Source organism: Tilletiopsis washingtonensis (genome assembly GCF_003144115.1).
Source record: "Tilletiopsis washingtonensis strain MCA 4186 unplaced genomic scaffold FA09scaffold_5, whole genome shotgun sequence".
Lineage (NCBI taxonomy): Eukaryota > Fungi > Basidiomycota > Exobasidiomycetes > Entylomatales > Tilletiopsis > Tilletiopsis washingtonensis.
Window position 1 is genome coordinate 500,228 of NW_020312002.1, and position 20,633 is coordinate 520,860.

General features: G+C 68.5%; 8 protein-coding genes across 8 annotated transcripts; 4 read left to right on the forward strand and 4 right to left on the reverse strand.

The window, feature by feature from the left end:
- The first annotated feature begins 1,141 nt into the window (after positions 1–1,141).
- On the forward strand, positions 1,142–4,396 carry FA09DRAFT_305688 (Pkinase-domain-containing protein). The gene is made up of 6 exons (XM_025740509.1): positions 1,142–1,843; positions 1,903–3,242; positions 3,303–3,585; positions 3,659–3,758; positions 3,813–4,147; positions 4,211–4,396. The coding sequence occupies exons 1-6, from the start codon at positions 1,379–1,381 to the stop codon at positions 4,289–4,291; spliced, it is 2,604 nt and encodes an 867-aa protein (XP_025600035.1). The 5' UTR covers positions 1,142–1,378; the 3' UTR covers positions 4,292–4,396.
- FA09DRAFT_328540 (NAD(P)-binding protein) lies at positions 4,390–5,753 on the reverse strand. The gene is made up of 3 exons (XM_025741813.1): positions 5,334–5,753; positions 5,076–5,279; positions 4,390–5,018 (listed from the first exon to the last, which is right to left on the reverse strand). Exons 1-3 carry the CDS (start codon positions 5,722–5,724, stop codon positions 4,432–4,434), a joined length of 1,182 nt encoding a protein of 393 aa, XP_025600036.1. The 5' UTR covers positions 5,725–5,753; the 3' UTR covers positions 4,390–4,431.
- A 212-nt stretch (positions 5,754–5,965) lies between these two features.
- Positions 5,966–6,550, forward strand: FA09DRAFT_359162 (hypothetical protein; the record flags this gene model as incomplete). Its single annotated transcript, XM_025745065.1, has 2 exons — positions 5,966–6,225; positions 6,290–6,550. 2 exons carry the CDS (start codon positions 5,966–5,968, stop codon positions 6,375–6,377), a joined length of 348 nt encoding a protein of 115 aa, XP_025600037.1. The 3' UTR covers positions 6,378–6,550.
- A 355-nt stretch (positions 6,551–6,905) lies between these two features.
- FA09DRAFT_328544 (Endosulfine-domain-containing protein) lies at positions 6,906–8,788 on the reverse strand. The gene is made up of 3 exons (XM_025741814.1): positions 8,405–8,788; positions 7,735–7,818; positions 6,906–7,675 (listed from the first exon to the last, which is right to left on the reverse strand). The coding sequence occupies exons 1-3, from the start codon at positions 8,438–8,440 to the stop codon at positions 7,328–7,330; spliced, it is 468 nt and encodes a 155-aa protein (XP_025600038.1). The 5' UTR covers positions 8,441–8,788; the 3' UTR covers positions 6,906–7,327.
- A 540-nt stretch (positions 8,789–9,328) lies between these two features.
- Positions 9,329–11,445, reverse strand: FA09DRAFT_345377 (hypothetical protein). Its single transcript, XM_025744692.1, has 6 exons — positions 11,098–11,445; positions 10,882–11,027; positions 10,590–10,831; positions 10,110–10,532; positions 9,860–10,052; positions 9,329–9,793 (listed from the first exon to the last, which is right to left on the reverse strand). Exons 1-6 carry the CDS (start codon positions 11,428–11,430, stop codon positions 9,760–9,762), a joined length of 1,371 nt encoding a protein of 456 aa, XP_025600039.1. The 5' UTR covers positions 11,431–11,445; the 3' UTR covers positions 9,329–9,759.
- A 182-nt stretch (positions 11,446–11,627) lies between these two features.
- On the forward strand, positions 11,628–14,808 carry FA09DRAFT_359165 (hypothetical protein; the record flags this gene model as incomplete). Its single annotated transcript, XM_025745066.1, has 2 exons — positions 11,628–11,898; positions 12,072–14,808. The coding sequence occupies exons 1-2, from the start codon at positions 11,648–11,650 to the stop codon at positions 14,806–14,808; spliced, it is 2,988 nt and encodes a 995-aa protein (XP_025600040.1). The 5' UTR covers positions 11,628–11,647.
- A 1,367-nt stretch (positions 14,809–16,175) lies between these two features.
- FA09DRAFT_328548 (hypothetical protein) lies at positions 16,176–17,758 on the forward strand. The gene is made up of 2 exons (XM_025741815.1): positions 16,176–16,454; positions 16,510–17,758. The coding sequence occupies exons 1-2, from the start codon at positions 16,230–16,232 to the stop codon at positions 17,431–17,433; spliced, it is 1,149 nt and encodes a 382-aa protein (XP_025600041.1). The 5' UTR covers positions 16,176–16,229; the 3' UTR covers positions 17,434–17,758.
- FA09DRAFT_328549 (alpha/beta-hydrolase) lies at positions 17,489–20,369 on the reverse strand. Its single transcript, XM_025741816.1, has 8 exons — positions 20,000–20,369; positions 19,053–19,640; positions 18,838–18,996; positions 18,408–18,782; positions 18,224–18,354; positions 17,973–18,162; positions 17,820–17,906; positions 17,489–17,760 (listed from the first exon to the last, which is right to left on the reverse strand). Exons 1-8 carry the CDS (start codon positions 20,166–20,168, stop codon positions 17,615–17,617), a joined length of 1,845 nt encoding a protein of 614 aa, XP_025600042.1. The 5' UTR covers positions 20,169–20,369; the 3' UTR covers positions 17,489–17,614.
- Positions 20,370–20,633: the final 264 nt, after the last annotated feature.

Sequence of the window (20,633 nt, forward strand, 5' to 3'; positions counted from 1 at the left end):
AACAATCTGCGTGTTCTCTCCCAACGGACCGCCGTTCCCGAGCGAGCAAGCTTGTGATAGGGGCGCGAGTTGGCAAGGACACAAAGGCGGCCCGCCAATTTGCAGGCTGATGAGCTTGGAGCGTCGAGGCGCTGCCAGTGAGGAGAACACGAGCGCGTTGCACGTTGAGGCTGCCCTTCGAGCACTGCCAATTGGCACCAACGTCTCGATGCCCCACACTTTGCCAACTTATTGTAGCCTGCCGAGCAGACATCTCGATCGAGCAACGTCTTTGGCAGATTGTGAGCGCGATAAGCGTCCCTCCAAGACCTCTTGCTGCGCTCGCACGGGCACGGCAGAGCGACCCCACTGCCGCTGATGAGCTCGCGGCGGCGGCGGCGGCGGCGGAGCGGATTTCGATCTAGCGAGCGGGCGCTCCCACGCCTGCTGAGCGCGTGGGAAAGAGCACGTGCGGCGGCCACTCTTCTCGGACATTCGGAGCGCCCGTGTGTCCGACCAAGGGGTCACACGCGGTCAGCGCAGCCAGGCGAGGACGACGACGAGGGCGCCGTGAGAGCTGTGAGGCGCTGCAGACGTGAGAGGAGGCAGATGCAGCGAGAGGAGGCCGGCGGCATGGCAGCAGCACGCGACGCGCGGCGCGCCTGCACCCCTTGCCGCGCGGCCGGGCGCGCTTGGGCCTCCTCCCATTCCGCCCAGCGCGACGTCCAATCCGCAGCGCCGAGCAGGAGCGTGGCTGCTGGCTGCGGCGTGGCACGGGTGGCGATGAGATCACTGCGAGGCTCGAGCTCGCTGATGTCCTCAGCCCTCCTCTCGCCGAGCGACAAACGCCGGCGCGGCGAGACATCCATGTCTGGCTGCCTGTCAGGCGTGTCGAGGCGCGAAGTCGGGGCGGCGGAGCGGCATGCGCTGGAGTTGGTCGGGGTCGCGCCGGCGCAGCGCAGCACATGGGCACGAGAGCAGTCTCGTCGCTGGCGGGCTGATTTTGGCCCTGCGCGCGCTGGCGCAGCTGATGCTGCTGCCGCTGCGTGCGCGCCTGCTGCGCCCGCCTCGCGCGCCCGGGCGCCGGCTCCGCATGGCGCGCTCGCCGTGCGCCTTTGTGCGCTTGTGCGCCTTGCAGCAGCTCGACCTCGCGGCTGGTGCTGTCGCTGGCGCTGACAGACAGAGACGTGCCTTCCACACCTGCTCTTCGTCGTCGTCGTCGTCGAGCCACCACAGCACCTCGCACCCACCACCACCGCCACCCGACCTCGCCGCACGCACCGCTCGCCGGTCTGCCCAGCGCACCTCTGCCGCCCACCTCTCCGCGGCCGCGTGACGCGCCTGCGCCTCGCGCCGCCTCAGCCCTCCCTCCTCGCCCCTCGCGCCTGCTCCGCCGAGCATGTCCGGCTTCGGCGCCAGCAACGGCGGCGGCAGCAGCAACGGCGGCAGCGGCGGCGGCGGCTTCGCCTCGCTGACGCCCACGCGCCGCGCACCGCCCGTGCCCGCGTCGCAGCACAGCGACCCCTTCCTGCCGCCGCTCGCGTCCAACTACGGCAGCAGCGCCTCGTCGACGTCGCCCGCGTCCGCCGGCGCATCGGGCATGCCCATGGGCGCCGGCGGCGGCGCAGGCGGCGGCTCGTACACGGGCTCGCTGCGCCCTGCTGGGCCGCAGCAGTCCGGCGGCAGCTCCTTTGCGCAGGGCACCGGCTGGAGCGGCACGCCGCCCGCCGCGGCACCCGGCGGCGGCGGCGGCATTGTGCGCAAGGGCTACGTCGGCGTCAAGGAGGACGGCATCCGCAGCTGGATCTGGAGCAAGCGCTGGCTGGCGCTGCGCGAGCAGACGCTCACCTTCCACAAGAACGAGGTGAGTTGCAGCAGGCATGCGCAGAGGGGGCCTGTGCTGAGCGGCTGGCTGGCGCACAGACGACGTACCAGGCCGTGGCGCTCGTCTTCCTCAAGGAAATCACAAACGTCACGCGCACCGACCTGAAGCCGTACTGCATCGAGATCGAGACGAAGGACAAGACGTACTACCTGCAGCTCAAGAGCGACGAGGAGCTCTACGGCTGGATGGACGACGTGTACTCGCGCTCGCCGCTCATGGGCGTGTCGTCGCCGACGAACTTTGTGCACCAGGTGCACGTCGGCTTCGACCCAGTGTCGGGCGCGTTCACGGGCCTGCCTGAGCAGTGGACGCGCCTGCTGACGACGAGCGCCATCACCAAGGAGGACTACGCCAAGAACCCGCAGGCCGTGCTGGACGTGCTCGAGTTCTACACCGACATTCAGAAGCGCGAGCGCGACGACTTTGGCCTTGCATCGCCTGCCGCAGGGCTGCGGCCGAGCGGAGCGCCGGCGCGCGACTCGCCAGCGCAGGCCACGCCTGGTCGCTTCGCGGGCACAGGCTTCGCGGGCAGCCAGGCCGCGGCGTCGTCCGGCAGCGGCGGCGACGGGCGCAGCACGAGCAGCAAGCCGCCGCTCACGCAGCAGCACTCGGGCTTCAGCTCCTCGTCTGCGCACTCCAACGGCTCGTACCACGGCTCCACAGCACAGGCCTACCGGCCGTCGCACGAGGGCGCGAGCAGCGGCAGCAGCTCCGCGCGCCCGTCCGTCGAGCGCGACGAGCGCCTTGCTGCGCCGTCGGGCGGCGCGCGCGCACCCAGCCCGGGGCCGGGCGCACGGCCAACAAACGCACCGACACCCACGCCGCGCGAGCGAGGCCCGTCGCCCGCTCAGGCGCAGAGCGATCTGGTGCCGAGCCGCAAGGCGCCCGCTGCGCCCGGCCCGCCGCGTCAGGCGCCGGCGCCGCCAAAGTCGGCTGCTGCCACTGCCAGCGCTGCGGCTGCCGCCCAGCAGCAGGCGCGCGAGCAGCAGGCGCAGCAGCAGCAGAGTGCCGCTGCGGCCGAGCGGGAGCGTGCGCGGGAGAGGGAGCGCGAGGAGCAGGCCCAGCGTGGCGTGGCGGCGCTCAACGTCAAGACAAAGGAGCTGAAGCTGGACCCGTCGGCGGCGAACAAGGCCAGCAGTCCGGCGTCTTCCTCGAGCAGCGCCAAGGGCCCGCCGCCGGCCGCGAGCAGCGGCACGGCGACGGGCGTCAAGCCGCTGCAGACGGCCAAGAAGCCCGACACGCCCGGCTCGGGCAAGAAGGAGAACGAGCGGCGCATCTCGACGATGAGCGAGGCACAGATCATGGAGAAGCTGCGGCAGGTGGTGAACCCGGACGATCCGAATGCGCTGTACTCGAAGATCAAGAAGGTCGGCCAGGGGTGAGTGAAGTGGGGGGCGTGAGGCGCAGGCGAGCGCGGAGCTGACGGCGAGGACCGCAGCGCATCGGGCTCCGTCTACGTCGCCAAGACGCTGGCGACGGGGCAGCGCGTCGCCATCAAGACGATGGATCTGTCGCACCAGCCGCGCAAGGAGCTCATCGTGAATGAGATCCTGGTGATGAAGGAGTCGCAGCACCCCAACATCGTCAACTTCCTCGAGAGCTATCTCGTGCGCAACAACGAGCTCTGGGTCATCATGGAGTTCATGGAGGGCGGCGCGCTGACCGACATCATCGACAACAACACGCTCGAGGAGGACCAGATCGCGAGCATCTGCTTCGAGGTGCGTGGCAAGATGTGTTGACGAAACGTCGTCGCGATGCGCGCGCTTGCTGACTTGTCGCTTCGCCTCGCAGACGTGCAAGGGTCTGGAGCACCTGCACGCGCAGAGCATCATCCATCGCGACATCAAGTCGGACAATGTGCTCCTCAACTCGTCGGGCCAAGTCAAGATCAGTGCGTGTGCTCTCCTCTCCAGCTCTCCCTCTCGCCGCTGACACTCCTGCCCAGCCGACTTCGGCTTCTGCGCCAAGCTGACGGACCAGAAGTCGAAGCGCGCCACCATGGTCGGCACGCCGTACTGGATGGCGCCCGAAGTCGTCAAGCAGAAGGAGTATGGCGCCAAGGTCGACATCTGGTCGCTCGGCATCATGGCCATCGAGATGATCGAAAACGAGCCGCCGTACCTCGACGAGGAGCCGCTCAAGGCCCTCTACCTCATCGCGACGAACGGCACGCCGACGCTCAAGAAGCCCGAGAAGCTGAGCAAGGAGCTGAAGGGCTTCCTGGCCGTCTGCCTCTGCGCAGACGTGAAGAGCCGCGCAAGCGCAGACGAGCTGCTGCAGGTGAGTGTGGCCTGCCTGTGCGCGGGGCTTCGAGCGAGCGCTGACGCACATGCTCCCCGGCAGCACGAGTTCCTGCGCAAGTCCTGCCCGCTGTCGTCGCTCGCGCCGCTGCTGCGCTTCCGCAACCGCAGCGAGCGCTCGTGAAGGACCTGACCTCCTGCCTCCCTTCGTCGCCTCCCACTCCCTCTCCTACCGCCTGTACTTCTCTCCAGCACGAAGATGATGAAACGGCACGCTCCTTTTTCACGCTTTCTCGCGCAGAGAGCATCGATGCATTGCTGCGTCTACACCTCCTCTGTCCACTTGACGCTGCGTCCTTCCTCTGCGCTCTTGCGGCACAGCAGCAGTGCGCGCGTGTTGTCCTTCATCTGCTGCAGCGTGACGAAGCTGTCCGGCTTCTCCTCGCCTCTAATCGCGGCAGCGACGGCCTCATAGAAGCGCACGTATGCGCCGGGCAGTGTCGGGATGTCTGCGCTCGCCAGGAGAGGCTGGTTCGGCGCCTCGCCCTCCTTTGCGGGCTTGGGCGGCACGCTGGTGGTAAGGCGACCGAGGCGGAGCGAAGCGCGCTCTGAATCGCTGTAGGAGCCAAAGTTGGAGGAAGTGGGCGAGAGGCCGGCCTTGAGCTGGTTCTCCTGCGGGTCGAGGCCGCGCTTGAGGTAGCTGCCCTTGAGGCCCTGTGCGATGAAGCGCGGCTGCTCGGCGTCGAGGAAGGGCGACACGCAGGAAGCTCCTAGCGTGATGCGCAGACCGCCGACGGAGGTGGAGGGGTAGTGCAGGTGCAGCAGGAAGTCATCCTCGACGGACGACTCGGGCCGCCGCGTGGCCTGCACAAGGGCGCTGATCGCCTCGGGCGGGCCGAAGAGGAGCAGAGCTGCGCTCCGTGCGGGATCAGTCCTCCTGCCGGTTGCACTTCAGTGTCGTGACGCACCCTGATCGACCAGATGACTGCCCAGGTCCCACAGCACGCCGCCGCCCTCCTGCCACGCCTTCTCCTCGCGCCAGCCGCCCTTGGGAAAGGGACGGTAGCGATCGAAGCGGCTCTCGAGGCGCGTCAGCTGGCCCAGCGGCGACTCGCCCGTCGGCGGCGCCAGGAGCGAGCGCAGCGTGAGGAAGTCGGCGTCGAGGCGACGATCTGCGGGCGCTGGTGTCAGCGGCAGCTTTGGACAGTGTGGACCACACGACACACTTTGGAACACGGTGCACACGACGCCGGCCTGCTCTGCCGCGGCCATGAGCTCGTCGGCCTCGCGCGTGCTCAGCACGGCCGGCTTCTCGACGACGACGTGGCACTTGTGCGTGATGGCCTGCATGGCAAAGTCAAAGTGCGTGGCGTTGGCGGTGGTGATGACGACGAGGCCGCGCTCGGGCAGGCGGTCTGCGCCGGCGAAGACTTCGGCGACGCCATCGACGATGCGGGCGTTGGGGAAGGAGGCAGAGGCGGGCGCGGAGCTCGAGGTGCTGCGCTGCTGGATGGTGTGGAGGGAGAAGGAGGAGGAGGAGGCGAGCAGCAGCGGCAGGTGGAAGGTGCGCGCCGAGGAGGAGAAGCCGAGGATGGCAACGGGAATGGGCGACGACATGGCGGGCTGAGATGGATGGTGAGGGTGGTGGGAGGAGAGGAGCTGACTCGAGGAAGCAAGAGAGGAAGGAGCCAGAGTTCAGCCGCGGAAGCGAAGCAGGCCCGAGGCGCGCGCACGGCCGCCGGGCCATCAGCCGAGGCCGGAGCGCGCGGTGCGCAGCGAGCGGCTGCTCCACATGGCATGGCACGCGCCGCTGCGCCACGCTCGCTCCTCTCCCCACCCGCCCTACCATCCATCAGCCATGCCGCTCCTCGTCCCCACGCCCACCACCTCGCTTCTCTCCGGCGGCAGCCAGAGCGTCGGCGCCGCCACGCTGCGCACGCTGCCCGCCGAGCAGCTGCTGGCCGAGCACGCGCGCCTCGAGCACAGCGTGGCGCATCTGCAGCGCAGCAACGCCGAGCTGCACGCCAGCCTGGCCGTGCAGGGCGAGGGCACGGAAGAGTGGAGCGACGAGGATCGCAAGGAGCTGAGCGGGGCCGTGAGGGAGAATGAGGAGACTATGTGCGTTGGGCCTGAGAGGCGGCTCCGTCAGCTGTGCGGCTGCTCACACTCTACTCCACAACAGCCAAGCACAGAAGGACCTGATGCAGCGCATCCGCGACGTCATGCACGAGAAGGGCGGCAGCCACGCCGGCATTGCGGGCTATGAATGAGAGAGAGAGAGAGAGATGTGTGAGAGGTGCCTCGAGTGTGATTGCGCGGCATGGAGATGGCGGACGATGCAGGTGCGAGGCTCGGCAGAGGGTGCGCTCGGGCGACATGCCGAGGTAGGCTGGGGCATCGGGAAAGGCTCCAAGCTCGCGACGTTGGGGACGGCAAGTACAGGTACTAGACGGCTGCTCGCATCACCCTGTCCGGGCCCATTCACTGCAGTCTTGGCTGCTCGTCGGCGTCGGTCGCAGAGCGCAGCAAGGAAGCGCGGGTCGACTGGGCGTTCAGCTGTGCATCCGGATGGGAACGGGGCCCCTATCCTCACGCAGCTGCAGCTCGTATATCTTCAGCACTGCCACTTGCGGCTCGTTATGTGCTGCGTCGCGCCAGGGCGCCAGCACAACCCTCCTGAGCGAGGCAAGCTCAGTGCGTGACGTTAGCGCCGCACAGAGAGGCTCGGGCTCGCAGGCCACGTCAGTTTGATTCATCATGAGGCATTTCTGAGACGCGAGACGCGCGAGAGGAGATGAGAGAGAGAGAGGCCGAAAGAGGAAGCTGAGTCACGTCGAGTTCTGGGGGTCGCGAGTAGTGTACACGGGAAGAGCGGCGGATCGGCGGGAGACGATCGGATGGACGAGGAGGTTGAAGATGTGCGTTGGAGATGTGAAGAGGGAGTGAAGTGGGGTGTGTGGAGATGGGGAGAGCCTTGCCGAAGAGGAAGACGAGGGAGAGCGTTCGAAGCCCGACTATTAGAGGCTAAGAGAGGCAGGAGAGAGAGAGACGAGTCGCAAAACGAGAGAAGCCGGCCGTTCCTGTACCGAGAGAGCATAGCGACTTGGCTCGATGACGCAGGACCGAAGCTCCATCCGCCGCCGCGATGCGCGTCTAGAAGCCGACGGTCGGAGCCGTATCTTCCGACGCCCCACCTGCGTCCTTGCAAACGCGCGCACGCTTAGTCCTCCATCAGATCGTCGACGCCCAGCTCCGCCTGTGCCAGGTTGCTGCTGTTGACGGGCGAGCCGTCCTTGCCGGGCGAGCCGTTGGAGCTGAAGCCCGTGGCCGTGGGGAAGGCGCTCACCTGCGGCTGGTTGCGCCCCATGCCGCGCGGGTCGGGCACGGCGACGGGCTGCGACGCCGACGCGGGGCCCAGCGACGAGGGCGCGCCGCCGGACGGAGGCGAGGAGACGGTCGAGGCATGCGGGATCGTCTCGGGGTTGGGAATGGCAGTGCCCACGGACTGAGGCGTCGCCTTGCCCGCCTTGCTCAGCGCATAGTCGCCCGAGTCAAAGTACTTGCGCTCCTGCGCGTTTGAGGGCAAGTCAGTCGAAGCGGCAAGAGCAGCAGCAAGTGGGGACGCACCTTGAGCTTGTTGCCGACAATGTCCTTGCGGTTCGGCAGCTTGCCGTAGAGGCGGAACAGCTTCTGCTCCTCCTCCGACAGAGACTGCAGAGGGCGAGCGTAGGGTCAGTCCCGACGCCTCTGATTCACGACATCGAGAATGCGAGTAGCGTCTGTCGGTCCGCCAGCTCGGCTGAAGCATGACTGTGTGCGTGCCTCGGCTCGAGAGGCACGGGCGTGCGCCTCTGAGCACGTCGCGCACCACCGCTCACCACCATGCGGACGGCCACGAACGGGCAACGGGCAAGCAAGCCAGCGCTGTGCCGTTCCTTCGGCCGGCAGCTCAGACGAGGGCTTAGATCGCCCGTGCTGCGGGCACTCAGGCGTGGCCTCGGCCGCCAGAAGCCAAAGGGCGGCCTGACCGGGGGCCCGACTGCGACGCTGGCGTCTCTCGCACCAGCAAGCAAGCGCACCGCCGTGCAGCGGAGCAACAGAGCGGCGCGTGCAGCTCGAGGCGTGCGCATGCGACAGGCGCCGAGCACAAAGACGTCGCTTCCTCGTGCAGCGCCCTGACCGACGTCCGTGCCAGGAGCCTGGCCCACCTTCTGAGCACCTCACCACCACGCAGGCACCCCTTACTGTCCACCCGGGCCTCTCTCTTTCAAGCTTGCGCCAGGGCCGCAGCACTCACAGCAATGTCGACCTTGTTGCGCTGAGCGGGCAGCATGACGGAGCGACGGAGCAGTGCGCGGGGGCACGCTGCGGCGATGTAGACGTTGGGGCCGTCGAGGAGCAGGCCTCACCGACAGGCGAAGACTCTCTGCCACGAGAGAGGCAGAAGCTGTGCCTCAGGAAAGGAGAGGCGAGAGCGACAGCTGCGCAAAGCGTCGAGCAGCGAGCTGGGCGATGGCTGCGACGAGAGCCGAAGTCGAGGCACGGAGGCGCGCGCGTGTGTTCAGCGACGCAGGGGTCGAAGGCGAAGCGGTGTCGAGACGGCGAGAAGCGAAGAAGCTCGAGCAGAAGGAAGGTGTGTGGGCGTGCAAGTCTGAGTGGGTTGTGGGGCTGCAGAGCAAAGTGCGGGCGAGTCGAGGTGGGAAGTGCAGCGTGCGGCGACAGCGACCGCGAGCGCTCGACGAGGTGGAGAGACGCCTGCGAGGCGCACGAGCGGACCTTGGCTGGGCGCGCGCCTAGGGCCAGTCTCCGTGCGCTGCTGGGTGCTGCGCGGCGACGAGGCGTGAGGGCCACGGGCCGGCAGGCGCAGGCGGGCACCAGAGCAGCGTCCCACTTTTCCCCTGCTGCTGCATCTGAGCCAAAGTGCAGGCGGCAGTGCAGCACTCTCAGGCTCGCACGCTGCCGAGATGCGGCAGCGCGCGGCCCGCACGCACGCACAGCACAGCAACCTGCGGCCCACCGACGTACGGGCGCATGCACGCGGGCAGTGTGTGCAGCCGAGGCGCCTCGAGGGGCCATGCGCCACGGCGCAGCGGCTCCGCAAGCGCCGGCCGCGGCGGCGGGCTGTGCGGCGCCTCCGCCCGAGCTTGCTGCTCCCCCACGGCGCCTCTCGCTGCCTGGCGCTGCGGTGTGCTGGCGAGCGCCGCATGCCGCATGCCGATAGCCACGAGCGGCCACGCCGGCGAGGCGAAGGCTGCACCTGTGCCTCAAATCTAATACGCCATTCTCCGAGAGAGTCTGAGTGAATGACGTGTGCTAGCGTCTCTGGGGTGCCCCAGAGGCCCACAGATGGCCAAAGAGGTGGGCGCGCCCAGCCAGCCGGCAGGAGAGGTCAAGGGGCCCTGAGCATGCCGCGGGCAGCTGGGTGCTGCAGGGGCAGCTTGTCTCGCTGCCTCTGCCTGAAGCGATGTGGACCCACAACGGGCAGGCAAGGTGCATGTCCAAGCGCACTGCGCCTCTCTTCAGGCTGTCAGCCCTGTGCTGCAAGCTGGACCAGGTCGACGAGCCTGACCGGCCACGTCCACTCTCCGAAACGCGCGGCAGCTCTCGCAAATGAGGGCAAAGGGGGGGGGGGTATACATTACGTCTTCGCGCTCACTCCTCCTCGGGCCGCACACATATGTTGACCCTATCGTCGAGCGAGTCCATCAGCATCCTCGCTCTCACGTCTCTCTGGCACTCGCACGCAACTCACCAGCCATCCGCGCCCGCCGCCGCGCCGCCCAGCCACGGCAGCGGCGTCTCGCTCGGCATCTCCACGCCGTGCACGTATACCCTCGCCAGTGGCCTCGCTCTTGCCGCAGTGCGCTCGGGCGCAAAGGTGCTCGTGGGCGGGAAGAGCAGGGGAAACGTGGCGCTGAGGGCGTGGCTGAGCGGCAGGGCGCGACCTGTTCGGCATCCGTCAGTACGGCAATGGGTGGAGTGGTGGTGCACTGCGGACGCACCGTCTTCAGACCACGCCTTTGCTGCCTCCATGAGCACGGGCGCGTCGGGCAGATGGATGCGCAACGGTGTCCGTCGTGCCGTCAGGTCCTTCTGCTGTCCCTGCGCCGCAGCCGTGCCGTTGCCACTGCTTGGCGGCGCAGCTTCGGGCGAGGAGACGGCGGGAGAGGCACCCGTCGCCGTGCTCGCCACGCTCGGCGACAGACTCGTACTGCTGGCGCCCCACGCATTGGCGCCGAGACTGCCTGCTGTTGCGCCGCCTGGTGCGGCTGATGCAGAGGGCGCAGCGGAGTGGATAGAGCCGGCGACAGAGGCGCGCTCAGTCGCACTGCTTGACGCTGTGCTTGAGGCAGCTGCGAGGGTGAAGTCGTGCGGCACGGCAGGGAGCAGCTTGGAGGCGACGGCCTGATACGTGCCCCACTCGTCTGCCTCGCTCTCGTCAGCGAGGGCCCTCTTTGCACAGCACGATGGCCCCCACTCACGAGCACAGACGCCCTCCCACATCCGGTCCTGCTCCTCCTTGCGCAAGTTGCCCACGCGGCGCGTGTTGCCATGCCGCACAAAGTCCGACGACTTGAGCGCGCCCATGAACGCCGCCTTTGCCGCCGAGGCTTCGCCGCTGGTGCCCAGCCGCTCGGCGGAGGCGCCGCGCAGGTGCAGCGTGATGCGCCACGGCAGCGTGGGCGAGGGCCGCAGGTCGTGCTGCAGGCCTAATGGATGATGCCTGGGATGCTGTCAGCAGCAGCAAGGGATGGGCAAGCGCGAGATGCGCACCACTTGAGTGCGCCGCGCGAGTCGCTGAAGTAGTAGTCCGACGCCGGCGGCACGGGCAGCGCGAGGGCCGCACATGCCGGCTCGACGAGCTGCGCCTGCAGCGTCGGCAGCAGCAGCGGCAGGTACGAGATGCGCGGCGCGAGCATCTGTCGGCACACACCGAGTCTACATCAGCAGCGCGTCCCGTTGCACGCTGTCCAGCACCCACACACGCACCCAGTACTCCTCGACGCCGCCCTCGCTGCCGCGCGTGCTCCACCCCGCGGTGCGGCCGACGTCGGGCGCATGCAGCTCGATGTGCAGCGGCAGCGTGGCGCCGAAGATCTGTCTGCGCAGCGTGTCTGCCAAGCCGCCGGTGGGCGCCGCCGCGCCTGCTGCGTCGGCCTGCGAGCCGCTGCCGCTGGCGCTGAAGAGCGACGCGGCCGCCGCGGCCGACGCGGGCGCAGCGGAGGGCGGCAGCGAGACGTTGCCGAGCGACGTGAGCGGCGAGGCGGGCGTGGCGTTGCTCGGCGAGAGGGAGAGTGAGGGGGCGCGCGACGGCGGCGACATGGCGCCTCGTGGGAGAGGCAGAGGGAGAGAAAGGAAGGAGCGAGGGAGCGCCGCGAGTTGCACTCGGGGAGGCGGCGTCCGTGCGGGACTACAACTGACCGGGCGCGCGCTTGTAGTCGGCAACTACAACGCGTCGTGCGTGCCTCTTGCTGCGCCTCCACCTCGACACGGTCCTTCTCTTCCTCCCTCTCCCTCACCCCCCCCCTGGTCAGCCGCGATGCAGGCGCTGCCGCCCGAGCTGCAGCTGCACGTGCTCTCCTACCTCTCGCCGCCCGACCTGGCGTGCATCGCGCGCGTCAGCCGCGCCTATGCCCAGCTCGTCGCCGCGCCCGAGACGTGGCGCGCCCTCTTTGCACGCCGCTTCGCCGCCGCCGACGGCGCAGAGGGCGCCAGTGGCGGCTGTGTGGCGCTGCGGCGCGTCGAAGGCGCGTGGAGAGAGGAGGTGGTGAGGAGAGAGGAGCGCGAGCGGTGAGTGTCGCGGCGAGAGACCGGGATGGCGCAGCGATGCGGCTGCCTGCAGCGTTGCAGAGAGGCAGCAGCGGCCTCGCCTCGCCTCGCGATGCGGCCGTGCAGAGTCGCAGAGAGGCAGCAGCGGCTTCGCCTCGCTTCTCGCTCATCACTGCCTCATCCTCTCCTCTCAGCCAATGGCGCAAGTCGCGCTCTCCCTCGCTCATCCTCGACGCGCGCATCTCCGCCATCTCGCTCTTCGCCCTCTCCATCCCGCACTCCTTCCTGCTCTGCGTCTCCTCTGCGTACGGCGTCGCCTCGCGCTCCGATCCCTTCGCCGGCAAGGTCGCCTCCGGCTTCCTCTCCGCCGGCGGCGGCGTGCTCACGCATGCACATGTACGCGCACAAGAGACGCAGAGCACCGCTGCGGCGCTGGACTGCGATGCAAGGCGCGTCATTTGGGGCGACTCGGCCGGCGACCTCTGCGTCACGCTGCTGCGGCGGCAGGGATCGAGGCCACGCGGCCTGATCCAGTCCATCGCGCTCCGTGGCGGGCCCGGCACGCAGGGCCATCAAGCGCCCATCACGGCGCTGGCGCCTGCCTTCTTTGCGCAGCGCACGGGCTGCAGGAGCGGCGCAAAGGCGCCCGAGCGCATGCGCGTCCGCAAGGAGCGCGCAGGCCAGAAGGGAGAGTGCTTTGCCTCGGCAGATGCCGAGGGCGAAGTCAAAATCTGGCATGCCGAGTCACGCACACTGCCGCTGTGGGCCACCTCCATGCTCCGTCCGCCAGCGCCTGGCGCTGCTACTACAGCTCGGAGGCCGCCGCAGGCCATTACGACGCTCGACCTCGATGTCGAACAGGGCATGTTGTGTGCAGGCGACGAGAAGGGCAATGTGGTGGTGTGGCGAGAGCTGCAGCTTGACCAGCTCCTCGCTCTGCCAGCTCTTGCCTTTGAGGCAGGCAGGACACTCTCGACGACGAAGCAGGAGGACGCGCGAGCTGCTCGGCTAGCGCTGGAGAGGCTCGTCAGACGTGTCGACATCCCCTGCCCACTCGAGATGGGCAAGCGGGCAGTGGAGAGCATCTGCATTGAGCGCAGCTCTGCTGCATCGACCTCCTCTACGACAGATGCAGCGCCCGTTCGCATTCTGGTGCAGCACGCCAACTCGCGCGAGCTCTACCGATGCGAGATCGACACCACGCCCGCCGCCGAGGCTTCACACGGCGTCTCTCTCGGTGCATCGCAGGCGCAGACCACCAGCACCACCTTCTCGCTCCCCGCGTCCGACACCGGCGTCATCTCGTGCATTCTGCCCGACTTCGACCACGAGTCGCTCGCGGCCGAGACGCCGAGCGGCAGCGGAGTCGTCACGAGCATGACTGCCTCTGCCGCGCCTTCGCGCTCCGAGTCGCCCAGCCTGTCCGGCACACTGCCCTCGGCCATTCGCATCGGGCCATCTCTCGAACAGCTGCAGCAAGCGCGCTCGAGGCGTGGCGAAGCGGCATTCAGAGAACGGCCGTGCGTGTGGGTCGGCAGCAGCACGGGCGGGCTGTATGCCTTCGACTGGCTGGCATCACCCGCCCTGGCGCATGCAGCGGCAGCACAAGACGGCGAAAGCAGCACCGGCATCGTGTATCCTGCCTTCTCGCTGGCAGCACACCACACGCGCATCAGCGCGCTCGACTTTGCGCCCCACGCCATCGCCATTGGCGGCGTAGACGGCAGCATCAAGGTCTTCTCGCCTCTCACTGGCTCGCTCCTACGCGTCTTCAACGAGCGCACTGCCACGCGGCATGCTGCACGCGCTTTGGCCTCGCAGGCGCTCGATGTCGAGGCGGCAGCGCGCTTCGCCGTGCGCCAGATCAGCATTGGCCCCGACTCGCTCGTGGCCGCGGTCGGCGCTGATGTGCTAGCCTGGCGTTCCGGCCCTCCAGCCCGCTCGGGACGCCGCGCAAACGCGCTGGCAGCACAGTCTGCCAACGAGGCGGAGCGGCCGCAGAAGCCGCCGCGCACCAAGGAGGGCAAGTTTGTGCGCCCGACGGAGCTGCGCGAGGATGTGGAGCAGATGGACGAGGAGCTGCGACGGGAGAAGCGGGAGAGGGCCTCGCGCAGGAGAGAGGGGATCGACGTGGACGGTCTCGATGAGATGGACGCGCTAGAACTAGCGCTGATGCTCAGCAGGGACGAGGCGGAGGCGAACGGACGTGGAGAGCCGCTGGATGAGGAGGAAGAGGAGCTGCGGCGTGCGCTGAGGGACATTGAGCTGGCGGAAGCACAGGAGGCGCAACGCAATGCCGCAGGTCCCAGCGGCACGACAACACGTCCGCCTGTCGACGATGTGGATCACCTCGAGGCGCTTGATTCGCACGACGACATGGACGAGTCCTTCGACTCGCACGATCTCGACGACGACGTGCAGCACCTCTCGCTCTCTCCGACGGCCCGACCCATCGCCTCGCGCTCGCGCCGGCCCTCGGCGCAGCGCATCGGCTCCTCGTCGACGCCCTCGCCCTCGCTGCGGCCGCTCACGTCGCCCAGTCGCGCCTGGGACATTCTCGCGTCGGCCGGCTCCTCCTCTCGCCTCACGACGCCGGCGTCGCACGGACCCGACGCCAAGATCCGCACCATCGCCGTGCCCCGCTCGGCGCGCGTCGGCGTCAATGGGCACAATGGCGGCAGCAGCGAAGCAGAGGATCGCCTCTCGCCGGACCTCTCGCCCCAGCCCTCGCCCTCGCCTCTCAGCCGCAGTGCGCCGCGCGGAGCCTGGGCGCTGGGCTCTCCCTCTCTCCGCGCCGCTCTTGCTCCGCCAACGCCGCCGGCGCCAGCGGCCGCGAGACGCGGTCAGTCGGTCGAGGAGCGCGAGGACGAGGAGCTGCGCTTTGCCATTGAGCTCAGCCTGGCGGAGGAGCGCTCCAGGACGATGCAGTAGCTCGATGAATGCCATGCGAGCCTGCCTCTGCCCTCTCTCTCTACTGTCGCATCACCGGGTAAAGTCGATGCGCCCGCGTTGCACCGAGAGTGGTCGCAACTCGCACGTGGTAGGAGCGCGCAGGCATCATGCGATTGTGAGCGGCCCGGAGGCATCTGTGGCCGCGCCTAAGCTCGGTGGCCGACGCACCGACGCAGGCTACGGCGTGAGATGACAGCGGCCGCAGCCGGCCACCTGTGGGTGCGCCTGCAGCTGAGTGGCTGGCGCCTCGACGTCAGGTGAGGAGGTCGTGGGGCTGTGCTCGAGCTGCCTCGGAAGTGCGTCGCTCTGCAGACGCTGCCTTGGTGGCAGCTTGAGCCGCGAGTGTTGCATTCACGTCAGAGGTGTGACTCTCGGGAGGCCGCCCTCGGAGAGATGGCTGCGCCCATCGGGTAAATAGTGGCTGACGGGGGGCGGGACGCCTCTTACCGCAGCGTCAGACGCAGGCCGGAGTAGAGTGCAGGCCTCGCAGGAGCCGCACGTAGGGCCGCCACTCGACTGGCCGCTGCAGCGTGCAGCGACGCAGCGGATCCGCCAGCTGCAGCATCAGCAGTGGCAGAGTTGGAGCGAGTCGAGGAGCGAACATGAAGGTGGAAAGGCGGGCAGTGCGGCGGTGCGCCTGTGACACACTCGCGGTGTCACCCCCGCAGCGTAGCGCCGCAATGCGCTGACGCCGGAGAGTGAGAGCCTCGCTGGGCCGAGCTGCTGCGATCAGGATCAGGTGAGGAGCGTCTGCGCCACAGTGAACGTGCAGCTGCAGCCTGCTGCAGCACGCAGAGGAACACCTCGCTGCGATGGCATGTCCTTTCTGCCCCGCTGCCTGCGCTTTGCTAGCCGCGGCTGTCTCTTTGGCCGTCAGCAGCCTGCGGCCCAGGTTGCAGGCAGCGCGGCAGGGCGCAGGCAGGGCTCAGCACCGCAGCGCGAGCCCTCTGCTCTCTGCGTCTGGCGCCTCTCTCGGAGTGGCAGCGTCGCCTCGGAGTCCGCTCTGCTGCTCCTTGCTGCGTCGAGGTGCAATCAGAGAGGCTCCGCGCCTCGCCGCGCGGGGGCAGTGCAGCGGCCAGCCCATGGGCCGCCGGTCGACGCGGCTGCCTCTCCTGCGGCGAGGTGCCGGCGGCGCCCTCTGACTCTGCGGATGGAGGCGGAGGCGAAATCGCAATTCGCGCGATGCGGAGGCGTCACTCGACTCAGGCGCAGCAGGGCAGCCTCAGAGCGTACCCGTGTAGGGTGCATCGCCGGTGGCTGCGAGGCTGTGAATCGCGATGGCCCTTCAGCACGCAGCGCTCGCTCCTCCAGCTCTCCTCTGCACCACTCTCACTCCTCGCATTGCCGTCGCGTTCGTGCAGCACACCTCCAGCCCAAAGCGCCCGCTCCTCGCCCTCGCCATGGCCCGCGGCCGCCGCCAAGACCCCAACCTGCCGCCGTCGCGCCAGCTGCTGACGCAGCGCGCCTTCCGCGACCGCAAGGCGGCACACGTGCGCGGCCTCGAGGAGAGCGTCAAGACGCTCACCGCCGAGAACGAGGCGCTGCGCCTGCGCCTCGACGAGCAGCAGGCCGGCGGCGGCGCCTGTGAGTCGTGTCGCGATGCGCGCGAGCGGCGAAGCGCAGTGGTGAGTCTGGAGCTGTCGGCGCAGAGGGAGCGCAGCTGACTCCCCGTCGCAAAAGGCCGGAGGCATGGCGCGCGTCGACTTCCAGCTCGTGACGCTGGCACACGCCATGTCCAACCTGCACACGGCCATCGGGCAGGCCAGCAGCGAGCTCGTGGACCGCGGCGAGGGCAGCAGCACGGGACGGCACGCGTACGACGCCAGCCAGGGCATGTTTGGCAGTGGCTTCCAGACTGCCGGTCCGAGCTCAGGGATGATGCCCGACCCGAGCGCCTGGGGCCAGCGACCATCATCGTCGAGCGGCAGCGCCTCGCGTCCAAGAGCGCCCGGCTACGCAGAGCTGGCGTCGGGACAGGGCAGTCGCAAGCGCACGTCGAGCGACTTCTCCAGCCTGCTCGAGTCGCCGCTTGCCGTGCCGCAGAGTCTGGCCGCCGGCTCGACGTCCATGGACGCGTGGGCCACTGGCCCTTCGTTCGCTCCACACGTCGTCGGCCCTTCGGTGCCGCTGGCGAGTCGGCAGCACGACCCAGCAGCGCCCAGCCGCACGACCAGCCACGGCGATCCCTACTCGCGCCCCGGCAGCAGCAGCGGCGTCTCGTCGTCTGCGCCCACCGCCAGTGTGCAGCAGCTGCTGGCGCTGATGCGTGCCCGCGGCGAGCTGCCGCGTGATGCGTCGGCGGACGGGCAGCATGCTCAGCCTGCTGCTGCACACGTGCAGCGGCAACGAACAGCGTCCAGCTCGTCGGAACGACCAGGCCGCAGCGGCCGTGCCTCGGACGACACGTCGTCCAGCGGCGCAAGCCAGGCCGCGAGTCCGGCAGACGCGCCGCTGCTCTCGCTCTCCGTGCCACCGCCTTCGTCCGAGAGCGTCGCCGGCTTCCACCAGCCGACAGTCGCCACCGAGCTGGCGGGCTGCACGGCCGACGTCGACTCGTGCTGCTGGGGCATGCTCAACTGCAAGGACGGCACCATCCTTCTCTGACCCTTCATCCCGCATTGGTTGCGCCGGGCGATGCATCGTCGCTCGACGCCTGTACATGGACGATACTGTAGCTATAAGTTGATGATACGTGACGGGCCGCGTGACATGATGGGATGGGACAAGGGCAGATCTAGAGCGGAAGAAGGGGCAGCAAGTCTATAGAATGTGTGCGGGGCGGAGCTCAGCGGCTGGTAGCGATGTGCACGGCCTGCGAGTTGAGCGCATTCATGGCGGCATAGCGGAACGTGTCGGGCACGCTGCTGCCAGTGTCGTTCTCGTAGCGCAGAATCGTGCCGTTGCCGTTGCCGTACAGCGGCCAGCGCGGCACTATTGGGATGGACGGAGTGAGCAGGTGCGCAGCGACATGCAAGCGAGACGCAACTCACCGCCATCGGTATTTGGGTTGCGCGTCGCAGCGAACGTCATCCACTGCTTGGCCATGATGCTGCCCAGCGGCGAGCGCTGCGACATGACTGTCGGAGCGGCGTGGTCAGTCTCTCATCCCGAGGCAGCAGCATCAAGCCAGACCGCAGACTCACGCGCATCGAGGTCCGCGCCGTGCGGCACGCCGAGCGCCAGCTGCTCGTTCGGCGGGCGCTGCGCATACACGAAGCTGCGCACGGGCACGTTGCGGTCGGCCGCCATCTGCGCAAAGAAGCGCCGGTTGGACTGGAAGCGAATGTCGCCGTAGATCGACGCGGCGCGGCGGTACTGGTTGGTCGTGCCGAACTGCAGCGCGGGACACGGTCAGCGGTGGGACAGCGAGTTGCAGCGCGTGGGGCAATCTCACAAAGCGGTCGTCTTGATCAGAGGCGTTGAGGTTGTACGGCGAGCCCAGCTTCGGGTCGTCCGGGTAGCTCGCCAGCAGCGAGGCCATGACGAGCTTGGACGAGCCGGCCTCGGGCTCCGCAAAGTAGATCGCTGACAGCCAAGGTCAGCTCGCAGCTCCAGCTCACGCGCGCAGCAAGACTCACTGCGGATCCAGCGCTCAAGCGCCGCCGTATCCTCGAAGTTGTGCGGTGCAAACTGCGTGCCCTCATCCTCCACGTCGCCCAGCAGCAGCGGCACGCGAGCAAAGTCGCCGGCCTGCAGCACGGCACTCGGCTCATCGGCGAAGAAGCCGCCGTTCTCGGGGCCGCCATCGAGGCCGGCAGTCCACGGGTACGAGCCGAGAATGTACGACTCGGGCTGCAGTGCGCGGTCCGACTCGGCAATGGAGATGTGCCGCAGCTCCGTCCACGGCAGCGCGCGCAGACACGCAACGGCAGCATCGGGCGAGCTGTTGGGGCACTTGGCAGCGCTCAGGATGCGCTCAAACTGCGGGTCCTTGAAGCGCTGCGGCGGGCAGGCTGTGAAGGCGCGTGTCAGCGCAAGTGCAGGCGGGCGACAGCGAGCGACACTCACGGACACCGCCGGGGTTGCCGGACTGCAGGATGGCGGCAGAGAAGGGCGAGTTGGACGTGTCCGAGGCGTTCCGCCCAGTCGCCGCCTGACCCAGGATCTGCGCGCCCGTGCTGAACGCGCCGGCGCTCTGACCCCAGAGCGTGATCCTCGACGTGTCACCTGAGCGCCGAGGCGTGAGCAAGTGTCCCAGTCTAATGCCGAAGCTGAGCACTCACCGCCAAAGTCCGCGATGTTGTCGCGCACCCACTCCGTCGCCGCCTTGATGTCGCGCGTGCCGGCATTCAGCACGGCATCAGGCTGCGTGCGGTTGGCAAGGCTCTCCATCATGGAGCCGCCCATGAAGCCAAAGGCGCCCAGGCGGTAGTTGATGACAACCACCATAGCCGGCGGCGCACCGGCCTGGATGCCGGCATTCAGGAAGCCGCGCATGCCGGCAATGTACTGCGAGCCCGAGCCGGCCTGGAAGCCGCCGCCGTGGACGAAGAGCAGGACGGGCAGCGGCGTCGTTGGCTCGCCTTCGGGGCGGATGATGGAGAGGAAGAGGCAGTCCTCGGCGTCGTTCTTGCCCTGTCCGGGCTGCGGGCACGGACTGCCGGCGTACACGGCCTTGAGCAGCAGCTCCTGGTCCGACGCTGCCACAACATCGGCGCGGCGCAGCATCGGCGCGCTGAGCGAACGCCGGTTGTTGCGCATGTGCTTCGACGAGGTCGTGGTGCCCGACGTCGCCACAGTCGGCGGGCTGGGCGGCGGCTGCGGCGCTGCGAAGCGCAGATTGCCCACGGGTGGTGCGGCATAGCGGATACCTGAGGGAAAGGGGTCAGACAGGGGCTAGGAGATGACTGAAGCTCAGGCCACGCCTGCGCGGCTGCAGCCTTGCCCGCTGCGGCATCTCTGCTGCGGCAAGAAACCGCGTGTGCTACGCTCCGTCACAACCTCGTGGACACCCACGCCGCAAGGCAGACAGGCATGTCTCCGCCCTCGCAGTATCGCGAGGACCGCCATGCAGAGCATTGTGAGAGCACAGCCTTCGCAGGAGTTGCAGAGGCCCTGCTCATTCTGCCGCACCTCTTCGCCTCCTGCCAGACTCTGGCTCCTGCCACGCGCGGCCGCCTGTCTATTTCTGCCTCTCTTTCCACTGCGCTCGCCACAGACGGCCACTCACCCTTCCACTCGTCGAAGCCATACGCGTTGCTCGCCACATACGTGGCGTTGTTGCTGCCCAGCCGGACGCGCGGGCCGTTTGCCTGCGGCGCGCCGTCGCCGCGGTTGGGCAGGATGAGGGCGAGGGGCAGCACGAGTGCGAGGAGGCAGGCCAGCGCCAGCGCGGCCATGAGGACGACCCAGCGGCGGCGGCGGTACCAGGGCCGCGCGCGCACCTCGTGCGGCAGCTTGGCCGACGGCGCGGGCGACGAGGCGGCGGGCGACGACATTGGTGCGAGGCACACGCCAGGCGGCGACAGCGAGGGGGCAAGAGGTGCGAGGCGCTGAGCGCAGCGGCGGTGCGAGACGTGCGCGGTGCGAAGAGATGGCGGTGGTGGTGGTGCAGAGGAAGCGACGAGGCATCAGGGTGCAAGCCAAGGAGGCGGTTGCGCCGCGTGCACGTTGCGCGCGTTACGGTTTCGCCCTCTTGCGCTCAAAGCGCTGAGGTGCTTCGGCGCCTCGGTGCGGCAGCGGAGGCGCGTTCTGCCAGATCTCGCGGCCGCTCGGCTTCGGACCGTTCGCCGTGGCTGGCGTGCTGCTGCACCTGCCCTCTGCGGAGATGAAGAGCATCCACCGCCAGCTCGCCTGCGAGAAGC